The sequence below is a fragment of the Astyanax mexicanus genome, chromosome 7 (assembly GCF_023375975.1).
Source record: "Astyanax mexicanus isolate ESR-SI-001 chromosome 7, AstMex3_surface, whole genome shotgun sequence".
Taxonomy (NCBI): domain Eukaryota; kingdom Metazoa; phylum Chordata; class Actinopteri; order Characiformes; family Acestrorhamphidae; genus Astyanax; species Astyanax mexicanus.
In genome coordinates this window covers 57,122,501-57,139,683 of record NC_064414.1, presented here as the reverse complement: position 1 = coordinate 57,139,683, position 17,183 = coordinate 57,122,501, and the positions used below count along the sequence as shown (strand labels likewise).

The 17,183-nt window shown below is 43.0% G+C and overlaps 1 protein-coding gene across 1 annotated transcript in view; it reads left to right on the top strand.

Annotated features, from left to right (window-relative positions):
• Window positions 1-3,197: 3,197 nt before the first annotated feature.
• The window catches only part of mxd4 (MAX dimerization protein 4), a 23,218-nt gene continuing 9,232 nt past the window's right edge, over window positions 3,198-17,183 (top strand). The window contains exons 1-3 of the mRNA XM_022686266.2: window positions 3,198-3,453; window positions 3,907-4,006; window positions 7,251-7,280. Coding sequence (XP_022541987.1) covers window positions 3,390-3,453; window positions 3,907-4,006; window positions 7,251-7,280 — 194 coding nt within the window. The 5' untranslated portion in view covers window positions 3,198-3,389. The remainder of the gene's footprint in view (window positions 3,454-3,906; window positions 4,007-7,250; window positions 7,281-17,183) is intronic.

Genomic DNA, 17,183 nt, shown 5'->3' with positions numbered 1-17,183 from the left:
ACTCTCTCTCTCTCACACACACACACACACACACACACTCTCTCTCTCACACACACACACACACTCTCTCTCACACACACACACACACACACACACACTCTCTCTCTCACACACACACACACACTCTCTCTCACACACACACACACACACACACACACACACACACACACACACACTCCCACAACCACACACACACAGACACTCTCACACACACTCTGAGTTCTGTGAAACAGCAAAGTGGCAGGAAATATTTAAACTGTGTGACTAAACATTTCTCAGCCAGATACTGACAACACACACACTCACACAATCACACACACTCTCACACACATTCACACTCTCTCACACACTCTCACACAATCACACACACTCTCACACACATTCACACTCTCTCACACACTCTCACACAATCACACACACTCTCACACACATTCACACTCTCTCACACACTCTCACACAATCACACACACTCTCACACAATCACACATGCACGTCATCATGTTTTAAAGCAGATTCGTGGTTTAAATGTTTTTATTTTATTTTATTTATCACACAGCACTTAGAATCAGGAGCTGACCTATGACCCTTAGTCAGCACACTCACCAACTCACCAATCACCTGATCCATGCAGAGTGACCTAACACACACACACACACACACTCACACTCACACGCTCAAACACACACACACACTCACACGCTCAAACACACACACACACTCACACGCTCAAACACACACACACACACACACACACACACGCTCACACACACACACTCACACGCTCAAACACACACTCACATGCTCAAACACACACACACTCACACACACACGCTCACACACACACGCTCACACACTCTTAATATAGGTATTGTTAAGGCAGGGTTTTGGTAATATATATTTTATTATATTATATATTAACCTGTAGTTGTTACTCGTAGCTCAGCTCCAGCTGTTTCATCACTGATGCAATTTCATGTGAAATTACAACTAACAGCCAATCAGCTGCTCCAGATGTGGGAGTGTGGGTAAGTAAGTTGGTATACTGCGGAAATTGTTGCGTTTCGTTTCTTGCTCATCATTACTGAACAGACTGTGTTTCCAGTGTTTAGAGGAAACAGACAATCAATCATCTGACAGTTGTGACACGGCTGTACAGCGTTCCTGTAATCTGCAGAAAACCACACACTTCAGATCATTTACTGCAGCTGTGAGACTGCAGAGCACAGCCAGGCCTGCAGGGGGCAACGCTCAGACTCTATAACACTCAGACTCCAAAACCAAAGACTCCAAAACACTCAAATTCCAGAGTCTGAGACTCTAGATCATGGGTTGGCGATTAGTTTTGGCTGCGGGCCAGATGTTTTCCAAGCCATTACGTGGCCACAAAATCTGTTTTTGGAAAGTGAAACAGGTAAATCCAAGAATAAAGGAAAAAAAATAGATAAACACACTGCTCCTCAAGTGGGATTGAACCCGTGTCATCAGGGTCGTGATCCAATACACTACTGCTGCCCTGGCTAGTGAACTGGGACACGGCTGGGAAAAATGCCCTTATAAGGAGATAGAGAGCCTGAGAACGGGTGGAAATTAAAGTCAGAGAGAGACAGGGGAGGAATGTAAACAAAAGTTTGCCAGAGAAGCTTTTTATTATTTATTTCAATATTGTTCATTATAGTTCAAACAGTCTCATGGGCCAGATGTTTGATTGCCTATTGCCAACTCCTGTTCCAGAGCCTGAGACTTCAGGATATAGGAATATGATATAAGTAGACTGATCACTATATCTGAATTATGAAACAGTGTTTTATGATGTAAGATGGTTTGTGTGATCATGTGATTGAGTATCACACCGGATGTCTGACGTGAGACAGTCCTGATCAGGAATTAAAACCGGTTTTACATCAGCTCAGAATTTACAGACCTAAAGTGAAACAGAAACACATTTCACTGTTCTACACATTTCTGCACTGTTCTAGACTGTTCTACACTATTTTACACTGTTTTGCACTGTTCTATACTGTTCTACGCTGTTCTACACTGTTCTACACTGTTCTATACTGTTCTACGCTGTTCTACACTGTTATCCACTATTTTACACTGTTTTGCACTGTTCTATACTGTTCTACACTGTTCTATACTGTTCTACGCTGTTCTACACTGTTATCCACTATTTTACACTGTTTTGCACTGTTCTATACTGTTCTACACGGTTCTGCTCTTTGGCACCTACAGGACGATAGTGCAGCTACTTCCCTTTAGTGACGCTGTTTACCGGTATCTGAGAGCAGCACCGACTCTCAGAACTGCAGCTCCTCATCATTCATATTCACAGCGATTTTCCACAGTTTCAGCTTTACTACAGCTTTACTACAGCTTTACTACAGCCTAACCCCACTGGGCTTATTCCTTCTTCTGGAATTTCCAAACCAACAGGAAAACAAATGCAAATCGGAACACTGACTTTATTTGTGTTTATTATTCTAATGTTATATAGAGTTAATAACAGGTGAACGCTCTCACTGACCACTTACTTTATGTTTATTTGGGTTTAGTATTCTAATGTTATATAGAGTTATTTACAGGTGGATACTCTCCCTGAACACTGACTTTATTAATGTTTATTTGAGTTTAATCTGAGGGTATATAGTGTCTATCACTGTTAAAGTTTTGTTTAGATAAAAAAGTGTTTTTTTTTATTTAGCTGAATAAACAGTGAGTGATGTTTAACTTTATGAACAGTAATTCTATAACTGTAATCTGAATCCTCCGCGGGTGAAGCTGGATGTTTATAAAGGTATTTATTAGTATTTAGTTAAAAAAACAGTGAATATTATAATAATAAGAAACAGGGAGTTAAATGCTAATTGCTAACGTGACTACCCACACGAACCGCGATGTTGCCCGGCAACGCAGCTCGCGGACGAAAGGAAGCTAGAGAGGCGCGCCCACTGCCTACGTTGGCCAATGGGAGGCGAGCACCGTGTCTCTCCGGCCAATGAACGCGATGAGGGGCGGAGTCTCCGTCGCTGTTGCTAGGGCAGAGCTTCCAGCTTGTTACTATCACCGGCCGGCCAATCAGGCCCCGCCTCTCCGCACTTGCGTGGACTCTTGAGGACGAGGCGTCTGATTGGAGCAGGCGCTCGGGTAAGTCCCGCCTTGTGCCGCGTTCCTGGCTGTGATTGGGCGGCGGGGCCGTCGCTCAGGGCAGGGCTTTAGTAGAGGTGCAGTGCTGGGCGCTGGTGAGTCTGAGGGAGGATTAATACTCGCTGATTTTTGGGCCTCGGCGAGTTTTTACTGTTTTTTACAGTTTTAGTTTTTATCCGGCGGGATTGCGGATCATTTTCTACCTTTATATTTTTTATTTGGTATTTTTGTACGAATTTACCGGGATGGAACTTAATTCTCTCCTGATTCTGCTGGAAGCTGCAGAGTACTTGGAAAGGAGAGACAGAGGTATTTATAGTGTTTATTAGCTGTTTAGTTTCGTGATAAAATAAATAACAATATTTATAATTAAAGCACAGTTTACTTTACTTTTTACTGCATGTTTTATTTACAGTGTCACTTTAGGAGCTGGATTTTAGCTGTTGTTATTTTTTATTATTGTATGAGTATTAGTAGTGTTATTATTATTATTAATAATATTATTACTGCACTGCAGTGTCTGCCATAAAATATGCACTGGATATAAAATAGTTAATAAAAGTAGATATTCTGGAGTTTAAACCGAATTAAAGTCAGTAAGGACACAGGGAGATCTGGGTAATGTAGGTTAACTGTAGTCCGGGTCCTGCAGGCCTGAGCGGAGGATCAGATGTTTTTGGGCTGTTTTTACTGGATTTGATCTGATTCTGCTGCTTTTACTCCGGATTGATCGCGGATTGTTGTTGTTTACCGTGTGAACAGAAGCAGAGCACGGATACGCCTCGGTTTTACCACACAGCCCCGAGTATTCCCGCAAGAAATCCAAAACCACGCAGATCTCCAGAAAAGCGCCCAGCACCAGGTAAACACAGCGACCCACCCTCCGCCTGTCTGTCCCTCCGCCTGTCTGTCCCTCCGCCTGTCTGTCTGCTCCTCCGTGTTCCTCTCTGTAAACAGTGCCACGCGTACAGCTGCTCCACTTTCTCTTTCAGTACATTAACCCTTTAACTCCAGCTCCACCAGAACCACTAGAACCATAAAAAAACATAATCACCTTTAGAACCTTAAGAACCTTTAGAAGCTTCATCCCTAAACCCAACCCAACAATCTCCACACCCCCCCAACACTCCGTCTGTCCACAGTATGAGGGAGTCCCGCAGGGCAAGGCCAAGTTTGACCCAGTTTGACCTTGTTTGGCCCTGTTTTGGTCCAGTTTTTATCCCTCAATTTTACCCTTCAGTGTTTAGCCTGGCTTTAACTTATTAATTTAGTTTTGGATCAGTTCTGACCCTGTTTGGTCCAGTTTTGGACTTTGTTTGGGTTGTTAGGGCTTGTTTCTCCTGTATTAAAGTGTTCTGACCATGTTCTGGTCCAGTTTTAAGCTGTTTTTTTTAAGCTTTTTGGCTCGGTTTAAGTCTTGAATTCCCCCAGTTTTAACCAGTTTAAGCAGCTTTATCTCAGTTTTGCCTTGTTTAGTCCAGTTTTACCACTCTGGGTTTGGATTGGCTCTGACTCTGCTTGGTCTGGTTTTAGGTGTGTTTGGCCTTGTTTTTCTCCTGGCTGCTCTTTTTTGTTCATTTTGATTCTGTTTATCCTGGTTTGATCTGTTGTTTGGCTGTGTTTTGGATCAGATCTGACCCTGTTTAGCCTTGTTTTGGTCCAGTTTTTTTTTTTTACCAAGTTTGGCCTTGTTTTCTTTTGGCTGTGACTGTTTTGATCCATTCTGATCATGTTTGTGTCAGCTTTGGTCTTGTTGTAACCCAGTTTTGATCCAGTTTGGCCAATTTGGGCTGAATTTGGTCTTGGTTTTGTCTATTAACTCTGAGAACATGCTCTGTAACTCTCACTCCCCCGGGGAAGAAGGCGGAAACCACTGTTCAGTCCTGTTCTCCTGATCCTGCGTTATTCAGTATATATACTGTAGTAAATCAGTGTATTATGTAATGTTACAGTGCTGTGCAAAATCCACCTGCATACTGTTAATCTCATCAGTAACTGTATTTTACCATAATTAGAGCTGCGAATGGATGCAAACCAATTATGATACAGTAAATTTTCAAAAATTGGAGAAATCTATTGATGAATCAGCTAATTATTGGCTTATTACTACAAGAGCACTGGAAATGCATTTTATTAGGAAATAAACCCTTACTATCTAGATAAATAGCTTATTTTTTTACAATACTGCATTACTTTAAATACAGTACTTAAAAAAAATAATGGTGATTGAAAAATATTAACTGTAAATTAGTAACTGTTTTAACTCCAATTCAGTATTAATGTTTATATTCTATGCAACTCTATTTTTTTGCAGGATAGTTGTTGTACATTTGTACTAAGGGAGTATTAAAGCAATTTTTACAGTGTGTTTTATTGTAATGATCTTTATATAACTTTAAACTGTATAAATACCTGGTTTACCGGGTCCGAGGTGTTTCTCACAGGTGGGCGTGGTGCTTAAAGCAGGTCAGAACCAGAACCCCCACCAGAACCTGACCCAGCTTTAGCTCTAGTGTTCTGCTCTGAACTTCACCCACATCCCATCTGCTCAGAGCAGAACTCGGGCCTGAACCCAGCCCAAAAACAGCAGAGCAGAACCCGGGCCTGTTTCTGCAGAGCTGATCCGGCTGTTCCTCCCTTCCCCCACCGCTGCTCTCAGAGCGCTGGAACTCCAGGAAACAGGCAAGAAAACATACCAGAGCCCAGCCTGCACCGACCCAGAGCTGCAGAACCCAGAGCTGCAGAACCCAGAGCTGCAGAACCCAGAACTGCAGGACCCAGAGCTATACCAGACCCAGAGTTGCAGAACCCAGAGCTACAGAACCTAAAGCTGCAGAACCCTGAGCTATACCAGACCCAGAGCTGCAGAACCCAGAGCTATACCAGACCCAGAGCTGCAGAACCTTAAGCTATAGAACCTAAAGCTGCAGAACCCAGAGCTACAAAACCTAAAGCTGCGGAACCCAGAGCTACAGAACCTAGAGCTACAAAACCCAGAGCTGCAGAACCTAAAGCTATAGAACCTAGAACTGCAGAACCCAGAGCTGCAGAACCTTAAGCTATAGAACCTAAAGCTGCAGAACCCAGAGCTATACCAGACCCAGAGCTACAGAACCTAAAGCTGCAGAACCCAGAGCTACAAAACCTAAAGCTGCGGAACCCAGAGCTGCAGAACCTAAAGCTATAGAACCTAGAACTGCAGAACCCAGAGCTGCAGAACCCAGTTTATAATATTGTATTATATGGTGTTTCAGGGCTTGTTGGGTTACAAAGGCCAAACTCATCAAAGCAAGGTCAAATCTGGCTTAAAGCATCGCAAGCTTGAGACAAACCGCCAAAACAAGACTCAACTGAGCCGAGCTTAACCAAACCAGATTTAAACTGCACCACAACACTGCCAAACTGGGCCACTACTCGGCCCAAACTGTGCAAAGCTGAGTCTTACTAATCTGAACTGGGAGAAAACTGAGAGAAAAGCAGACTGTTCTGAAAGAGCTTTAAACCCCCACCCACTTTACTATTACCTTAGAGCACAAGCCCCCACTATCACCACGACAACCAGCATCACCACGACAAACAGCATCACCACCCAATATCACTACAAGCACCCAAACCCATCACTATCACTCAACCTCACAAACAATTAATCTTACCACCAGGTATCTCTGTCACCAATGAGCCCCCACCTCACAAGTGACCAGTTCCACAGTCACCCAACATCTTAAAAGTAAAGAAACAGGGGTTCTGGGTTCAAATCCCCACCTGGGTGGAGTTTTCACATTCCTCCTGTGTTGCTTTACCCATATATTTGTAGGCTTACTGGTGGTTAGGGTCATCGTCTTTCTGCTTATAGTTCACAAATCCATACAGTCTGCTGGTTCTGTCCAGAATTTAAAAGTCCTAAGAAATACCAAGCCAGCCTGCACCTCCAAACAGTGATACTACCACCCCCATGTTTAACACTGATTCTTCTAACAGTTCAGACATCACTCATAACAATCAGCTCCGCCTCCTCCTGGCTCTCTCTGAAAGCACTGCTGAGTAAATCTGCTGTAATCCTAAAAGTTATTTTTGATTCTCATGCCTGTTTTTATTTTCTTTTACAGATCGTCACACAATGAGCTGGAGAAACACAGGTAAAATATATGTATTTATTTTCCTTTCACACAGTATTACAGCATCACTTAATAATGTTCATATGATCCACACGTTTATTTTGTACTTAATTCATGTTTAGAAACTGGCAACTTTTTATTCTTATTCTTAGGAGTAAGGAGGCACTGAACATTTGGCAACTGAAAATATTTATCCAAAAAAGGAAAAAATAAACATTATTAGAATAGCATTTCTGCAGTAAATTATTGATTAGAATAGCACTGCTGAACTACATTTTTATTAGAATAGCACAACTGATGTAAATGTTTGATTAGAATATCCCTGCTAAAGTACATTTTTGATTAGAATAGCATTTCTGAGATAAATATTTTTGTAATGGCTTTTTCTTTAAAAAGCAAGACAGAGTACACTTATGCTTTCATTTTTCTAGTGGTGAAAAAATTGGCAGAATTAATCAAAAACCTGCAAAAAATGATTTGTGTTTTCGTTATTCTGTATTATGCCTTTGGGAAAATGTTAATTTTTTTTTCGGTTTCGGACATGAAATATGTTCTCGGTTCCTCTCTGATATAAATCAGCTCTGGAGGGTTGTGCGGGTTCTGGTGTTTGGCAGAACCGGTGCTGTGTGGGTTCTGGTTAGCTGGTCTGGGTGATCTGGGATGTTGTAGGAACATCTGGGGAACAGCAGGCCGGCGGTTGTGAGGCGGTTGTGAGTGTTTAGTGAGGGTGAGTAATGGGATTAGAGCTGGTCTCTGGTGGTGTGAGGTGAGTGTGAGGTGGGGTGAGTGTGACACGCCATCACTCCTGCTGGGAGTGTGCTGGTCACATGACTGAGTGTGAGTAAGAGTGAGTGTGGAGGAACATGCCGAGGCAGATCCTCTCTCAGCGCAAGAGCTGAAACATCTGCTCTGGATCAGGCTGTGTTCCATCAAACATCTGCACCTACACCACAAATCCTCCACCTGAGACGAGTTCTGAATTGCATTGGTTATCTGATACATACAGACAGTACTAGTCTAGCACCTCACCTTTAATATAAGTAAACTCACCGACCAACAGCACCACAGCTATCCTCTCTCACACCAGTATAACCAGTGAACTAGAGCTGCAATGATTAGTCGATATAATCAACAGTGTTGATTATTTAAAATTTTCGACTACAAATTTCATTGTTGACTAATCGTTCATTTGTAACAGTACAGCATTACACATTACAGTGCTGGAGATCCGGTTCAGCTGTTTCTATTGTTTTAGAGATGTTTTAGAGAACATAGCACAAATATTAGTTGACTAATCGAAAAAATAATCATCAGATTAGTTGAATATTACCAAAAAAGCCCAGGCGTAGGATACTACACTGTATCAGGAGTATAACCCAGCTTTAAGGAGAACCCCGGGTCGGTACCTCTGCTGATGGGCGGGTCCATCGTCCTCCACCACGGCTTTAAACACGTCCACGTACCTCACGCTCACGTCTCTGCGCCGCGGTGACGTAACGTCCTGCTGGTGTTCACAAAGGAAAACCTTTATTTACCAACATCCTGTTTCACCTGGATTACCGTCAGTGTCTGTCGCCACAGCAGTGCGGAGTTTCCCCATACACACACACACACTCACACACACACACACACACACACACACCAGTCCAGACTGGAACAGTTCTAGGAAAAATATTTTCAGTGGGAACTGAACACAGTTCTCACATGTTGTTGAAAAACAGGAAATATATAGATAGTTCTGGAAAACACCTGGAAGAGAAGATGTGTCTGTATGTACCTTATTCTGCCACGCCCACTTTCAGGAGTTTATTCTACATTTATGTTAGAATATCCGTATTAAACGGTTTCTGGTTGTATTGTAATTAAATTAAATGCACTTTAAATACACATGACGTGGCTCAAACACACCTCAGATGGTGTAAATGGGTATTAGGTGCATTCACACTTTTATTTTGAATCTGGTTTTATCTTCTCCAGATATTAATCCTGATACTGAAGATGGATGAAGTTAGCAGTGTAACATATTCATTACACAACTACCTCACTCACTGTTCATTAGCATGCTAACCAGCACCAGTTAGCTTTAGCAGCACTGAAGCTTCCTCAGAGCTCTGTTGGGTGTTGGGTGGTGTTTGGTGGAGTGATGAGATGGATGGGGGTTAGAAAAGAGTAAAAGAGATAAATATAGAGAATAAACTGAAATAAAAGAGATACATATAGAGAAATAAATAGAGGGATGAGTAAGGTCAGCACTGAGGAAGGAAACAGTAATGCTGCTGTAATGTTAGCGCTGGCTAATGCTAACACAACACTTTCACACAGAGCTGAAGAGCTAAGCTATATTAGCTAAATTAATTAGCTTAGCTAAAACAATAACAGCTCCTATAATTATCTAGAGCTCATTCAGAAAAAAAACTCAGGGTTTTATAGAGGAAAAAAAAGGTTCTTTGACTCAAAACAAGAGTTGAACCCTTTATGATGTTGAATGAAAAGTAACAGGTTTAGAATTAGAATTTTAAAGTTATTTTGCTATCATACTGTCTCTGAAGTAGTGAATTTACTAAAGAACACTTGAACTGTGATTTAAAGGTTTCCTGTTATGTTGGTTAGCTAGCTACAGAACTGGTACACAGGTCTGCTAGCCTGTGTGTGTAAAGCAGCATGCTAATACGCTAGCTAGCTGATCCAGCTGATTTATTACAGGTTAACTGTAGAGACCAGTGGTTCCAGTATGGTGGAGTGAGGCGGTGGTGGAGTGAGGCGGTGGTGGAGTGAGGCGGTGGTGGAGTGAGGCGGTGGTGGAGTGATGTGTTGTTGGTGGAGTGATGTGTTGTTGGTGGAGTGAGGTGTTGTTGGTGGAGTGAGGCGGTGGTGGAGGGAGGCGTTGGTGGAGTGAGGTGGTGGTGGAGTGAGGCGGTGGTGGAGGGAGGCGGTGGTGGAGTGATGTGTTGTTGGTGGAGTGATGTGTTGTTGGTGGAGTGAGGTGGTGTGTGGAGTGAGGTGGTGTGTGGAGTGAGGCGGTGGTGGAGTGAGGTGGTGTGTGGAGTGAGGTGGTGATGGAGTGAGGCGGTGGTGGAGTGAGGTGGTGTGTGGAGTGAGGTGGTGTGTGGAGTGAGGCGGTGGTGGAGTGAGGTGTTGTTGGTGGAGTGAGGCGGTGGTGGAGTGAGGTGGTGTTGGTGGAGTGAGGCGGTGGAGTGAGGCGGTGGGGGAGTGAGGCGGTGGTGGAGTGAGGCGGTGGTGGATTGAGGTGTTGTTGGTGGAGTGAGGTGTTGTTGGTGGAGTGAGGCGGTGGTGGAGTGAGGTGTTGTTGGTGGAGTGAGGTGGTGGAGTGAGGCGGTGGGGGAGTGAGGCGGTGGTGGAGTGAGGTGTTGTTGGTGGAGTGAGGCGGTGGTGGAGTGAGGTGTTGTTGGTGGAGTGAGGCGGTGGTGGAGTGAGGCGGTGGGGGAGTGAGGCGGTGGTGGAGTGAGGTGTTGTTGGTGGAGTGAGGTGTTGTTGGTGGAGTGAGGCGGTGGTGGAGTGAGGCGGTGGTGGAGTGAGGCGGTGGTGGAGTGAGGTGGTGTGTGGAGTGAGGCGGTGGTGGAGTGAGGTGGTGTTGGTGGAGTGAGGTGGTGTTGGTGGAGTGAGGTGGTGTGTGGAGTGAGGCGGTGGGGGAGTGAGGTGGTGGAGTGAGGTGTTGTTGGTGGAGTGAGGTGTTGTTGGTGGAGTGAGGCGGTGGTGGAGTGAGGTGTTGTTGGTGGAGTGAGGTGTTGTTGGTGGAGTGAGGCGGTGGTGGAGTGAGGTGGTGTGTGGAGTGAGGCGGTGTTGGTGGAGTGAGGTGGTGTGTGGAGTGAGGCGGTGGTGGAGTGAGGTGGTGTTGGTGGAGTGAGGTGGTGTTGGTGGAGTGAGGCGGTGGTGGAGTGAGGCGGTGGTGGAGTGAGGTGTTGTTGGTGGAGTGAGGTGTTGTTGGTGGAGTGAGGCGGTGGTGGAGTGAGGTGGTGGAGTGAGGTGGTGTGTGGAGTGAGGTGTTGTTGGTGGAGTGAGGCGGTGGTGGAGTGAGGCGGTGGTGGAGTGAGGTGGTGTGTGGAGTGAGGTGGTGTGTGGAGTGAGGTGTTGTTGGTGGAGTGAGGCGGTGGTGGAGTGAGGCGGTGGTGGAGTGAGGCGGTGGTGGAGTGAGGTGGTGTGTGGAGTGAGGTGTTGTTGGTGGAGTGAGGCGGTGGTGGAGTGAGGCGGTGGTGGAGTGAGGCGGTGTGTGGAGTGAGGTGGTGTGTGGAGTGAGGTGGTGTGTGGGAGCTTAGAATGAGTAAAAGAGATAAATATAGAGAAATAAACAGGGGGATGAGTGAGCTCAGCACTGAGGAAACTGTAAACGCTGGCTAATGCTAACACAGCACTATATTACACACAGCAGGAGAGCTTAGCTACTTTAGCTTAGCTACATTAGCTAGCACAGTAACAGTTTCTATAATTTCCTAGCACACTTTCAGACATGATCAAGGTTCAGTAGAGAAAGATTGAAGAAGGTTTCTTGGCACAAATCAAGAGTACGTACTAGTATTATTATCTTTTAACTAAAGAACCTTTAAAGAACCGTGTTTTAGCTGATTTATTTCAGGCTAACTGTAGAGACCAGTGGTTCCAGTATAGGGCTGCGCAATATATCTCTATAGCATTTACATCACAGTGTACACACGAGCAATATTCACACACTGTGTAATGTTTTGAACAATGTCAACATGCATTAAAAAAATCTTTTTACTACTTAACACAAAGAAAAATGTATTTATTTTAATCCAATCACTCCAATCACTGATGCACAAAATGCATTATTATTATCATCACTTCTGGTAAAATTTCTTTACGTTATTAAGTTATTCTTTAAGTTATAATAATAATTATACATTTATTAATAATATAAAACATATAATAACAATAATAATAATAATAATAATAATAATAATAATAATTATACACTTTATTTGTAATGCACTTTACATTTAAAAAAAAATCTCAAAGTGCTACAGCGTAAAAAGGCATATATCACAAAACTAAATATATATATATATATATATTTTCCCAATATTGTGCAGCTCTCTCCAAGTATGTTGATGTTGGGATGGTCCTGTGAATGCTAATGCTAATGCTAATGAAATGCTAGTAAATTCTGCCTTCTCCAGTCAGACCACTTCCCAGTCCTCCCAACATATTATACTGACTGGTTATTTCAGTTTTGGTGTTTACAGGCATCTCTCTCTCTCACACACACACACACACACGTTCACTATAAACACACACACACTCACTATAAACACACACCATACACATAGTGTCACGTAGCTATGCTTATTTTAGCTGTGACTCAGGCTGTGTGTGTGTGTAATGACGTGTTCTGGAGGAGTTCATTTGCCAAAAAATCTGCTGGTGTGTGTGTGTGCGCGCATGTGTTTACCTCAGCAGTGCTGGGTGTGTATAATGTGTGTGTGTGTGTGTGTGTGTGTGTGTGTGTGTAGAAAGCTCCAGGGTTAGCATTTACGCTAACCACTCCCTCACCTTAGGGACCCGCGGTACTCCCGCTACTCCAGAACACAGACGCTAATCTGCGTTTATATCGTACGCTAGATAACGATGAACGGATGTGACGTATATTTATATACAAATTTGAAACAAAACCCATCAGTGCAGAGCAGAGGTACAGCAGCATTTCTACTGTAGCTAATGCTGATTATTAGCTTTCTGTACAAACCAATAACATTCACTAGCTAGCAGCCGCTCATGCTAATGCTAACAGCTAACTGAGGACCTCCTGTTCGTTAAAAAATTGTGTTAAAAAAGGTTTATTTTTCCAGAGGTTCTTTAGTAAAGGAATTTATTATAGACACAACACATTAATCAGGCAAAGAATTATATATGTTTTTATTTTTTTTTATTTAATTTGTAATTCATAAAATATTGAGGATGCTTATTTATATATAAAATGTTATATAACAACATAGTTAGACAGCATTATTAATATAATAATAGTGTCTAAAATCAGTGAGTTACCAAATCAATACACTCTTACCAGCAAATAATTCTAAAGAGTTATTGGTTTAAATATAAGGTTTTATGGGGAAAAAACAACTACATTTTTTAAAAATGTAAAATCTAACTTACACCTTTTGAATAAAGCCACGCCCCTCTGTGCTACTGTAGTGAAAAACAGTGACTTAAGTAACAGGAGACGTGTCTCACACACACACACACACACACACACACACACTCACTCCACTGAGAGTGAACACACACTGCACACTGGAGCAGAGAGTCCCTCAGGCTCTCATGTGTTCAGAGCAGGTTGTACAGTTTTGGGGAACCCATCTCTACTGGGATCTGGTGTTTTACTACAGTGCACTAAACGTGTTTTCACACCTTTAGTTTAGGTTATTATTCTGCTCTGAATCAGTTGATGAATTTGTATGTTTGGAGTGTTTCCCCCTCGGTTTGGTTTGTTTTCACACAGGCATAAAAATACCTAAAGGCACCAAAATCTGCCCAACAAACTATGTGACTGTGCTGTCTTCTGATTGGTCAGAGTTGTCTGTTGAGGGAGCAATAATACAAATACTTCTGCAGTGTGAAGCTGCTTTAACACTGAATAGCAAAATGAGGGGGGAGCGTGGGGGGGGAGGGTCAGTTTAGCTCTGTTGATCATTGGCAGGGTTATGAGCCGCCGGGTCGGTGCTGAGCTCAGCCTGAAGCTCGGCTCCACACCTGCTTTCACTTTACCCCACTCTCACATGATGGATGGAGCCGAGCTCTCAAGCTTTTCAACAAACCCAAACACCAGAACCTGAGCTGATCTCCAGCTGCAGAACCAGCCGGCAGTACTCCTCAATACTCCCTCTTACTACACAGTACTCATACTAAACTTGTCTTATACACGTTTAATATTTATCTTTAACCCCTTAAGACCTGTGTCCTCATATGGGGACATTACATTTCTGCTTTTCTGCAGCATGATGGAGACCCTGCCAATGCCATCTAGTGGTCACACAACAACATTACACTCCATTATTTAAAAACAGGATTGCGGGAATCCCAGTCAGAAGTTTTTACATCCAGTCCATACAAAAACATTTTATGTTTGAGACTAGTTTATTTACTTACTGTAGAAAGAAAACACTAGTTTATGTAATTAATTGTACTTCTGATTCTGTACGGTCCCTGAATTAGAGCTGAAAGAGCGCGTTGCAGCGCGTGTTCAGAGTTGAAAAATGCACTGGTTTGGTCCTGTAGTTACCTACAGTCACTCCCCCCACCCCCCCAACACCCACCAGCGCGTCCCCCACTCTCTTACCTTCAAAACGAGTCCACACGCAAGAAAATCCATCAATCCAGTCTCCTATAATCCACAGTTATATCCACCCCGCGCGAGGAATAATGTGAGACGGAATCTTAACTTTAATTACGAATTAAAAGCATTTTATTCGACGCTGCTCCGATTCTGGCCCACAGCCAGACAGGGCGGAGCCTACTGGACATGACGGTATGAGAATGAGGTCTCTCAGCCAATCAGGTGGCGAGCTCGGCCAGCTGAGAGGCTAAGGAAGAGAGATGCTTGGCCATAGAAACTTTCTCTAACAGATTTCCACTCAGCAGAACAACCGCTCTTAAAGAGACACTGCGGATTTCTGTTTGTATATGAGTAGACCACACAAAAACCCAGAGTTTACTGCAAAATGAGTTATAAAAGTGGTATTTTTTATTCTTATAAAGTTTCCAGTCCTTTGGAGAAAGAAAAGACCATTACTGGTTCAAATCACTATAACTTCTAACCAGTAATAGGTAGCAGTTTAAAATTTTATATGATGATTGTAAACACATTATAGTAAAATATAGAGTTGTCAAAACCCTTCATCCATATAAATAGTTCATTTTATGTGTCTGAAAATAAAAAAAAATAATAGAAAATCTGAAAAGCGCCTAAAAATTTTCCTGGTTTTTACCATATATTGGCCATTACATGTTCAATTGAATAATTAAAATGCCTTAAATGAATTGTGTAAAGGCTTCTAAGTAATATTAATTCATAGAATTGACTCTAAATAATTTAATATTGGAGTGATAAGCCTTCAAATGTGAGTATGTAATTTCAGGCGGAAAATGGTAAAAATAGGCTTGGAGCATAAGAGGTTAAATATTAAAAACTACTGTCTTCCTTTGAGGACATTGTTTTTGGTGAATAAGACAAAGTTTTGTTTTTATACTTGTTAGCTCTTACTAATCCCAAATAGCTAGTGCACACCAAGCAAAAGTCCCAGTCACAGGAGAATACTGTTTAGCTTCCATTCGTTATTAGCTATACTAGCCTCATAGCTCCAGCGCTAATCGTTGGGGTATAAATCACATTTGGGAATAATGTGATGTGGTGGCTGAACTGTAGCTTTAATAGAGTATTGTGTTGTTCTGTTGAGAGGCTTTGTGTGTGTTTGTGTGGATTGTTATGGTGGGTGTGGCACTTCCAGTGAACAACAAATTGTTCCGGCAGCAGCAGAACTTCACCTACAGGATGAAGAAGGGTGTTTAGGAAGGTTTAGTTTAGTGTTAGTTTATACTTCTGTGTAAAACCTACACTGTATTCTATGCGGACTCCACGCAGAAATACTATAGCCGTGCGTTCTAAATATCACTAACAGTAAACAGAAGCTGAGGCACTGGGGTTTACGGTGGTTATAAATCATTTTAGCTACATTAGCAGAACTGAATGAACCACTACTAAACTGAGGTCCGAATAAATGAGTATATGTAAATGAGCTATTTTTATGGTACGGTAACGGTGGGTCTGTTTACACTGGAATCTCTAAACCCGTCTGAAAGCAGAACCAGCTGGAGGAATCTGCTCTGTGGGGTTCTGGGTGACCTCTGACCCCTGCCCGAAAAGCAAAACCTTGAGGGACTGATCATTACCACCACACTGCTCTACTCCCTGTGTGTGTGTGTGTGTGTGTGTGTGTGTATAGTGTGTACAGTGTGTATAGTGTGTGTGTGTGTGTGTGTATAATTTCTCCTGAACCTGGTTTACAGCCAGTGTGAACACAGATTAAGACCTAATTATTCAAAATAAGAACCCAACCTCGTCCACCCTGTAACACACTTCCTGTATAATCCACCCCGTGATGCTGAAGGAACTCTTCATGCTGAATGGAATGTGCTTTAAAATGTGAAAATTCAGGAAGCTCCGCCCCCAAAATACTCCCCATTCATGCACGACTGGGTGGAGGACAGGTTGGCCCCTGTGTTTGTGTTTGTGTGTGTGTGTGTGAAAGGCTGAGTGTGTGTTGGTTATTTTGGTGTGTGTCCGGTTATTTTTGTGGGCCGTGTGTGTGTGTGTGTGTGTGTGCAGCTGAGCACACTGCTCTCAATAAGCCCCTTATGCAGCAGGCCAACATCAAAGCCCCCCACCACTTCCACCACCCCCCCCCCCCCCAAACCGCCAGCTGTTTCATGTGGCTACAGTCCAGCAGGTACGAGACCACCAGACACACCTGCATTCTAAACCACACCTTAAAACCACCGTCCAATCAAAATACAGTGTGTACAAACTTTATAGAGCATTATAGAGCGCCCAACACTTTCTGTAGTGTATTACAGTCTGTCAGAATGAGTGTGTGGATCATATGAACATTATAGAGCATTATAGAGCACCCCCTACGCTTCCTGTAGTATATTACAGTCTGTCAGAATGAGCGTGTTGTGGATCATATGAACATTATAGAGCGCCCCCTACGCTTTTTATAGTGTATTACAGTCTGTCAGAATGAGCGTGTGGATCATATGAACGTTATAGAGCATTATAGAGCGCCCCCTACGCTTCCTGTAGTATATTACAGTCTGTCAGAATGAGCGTGTTGTGGATCATATGAACATTATAGAGCGCCCCCTACGCTTTTTATAGTGTATTACAGTCTG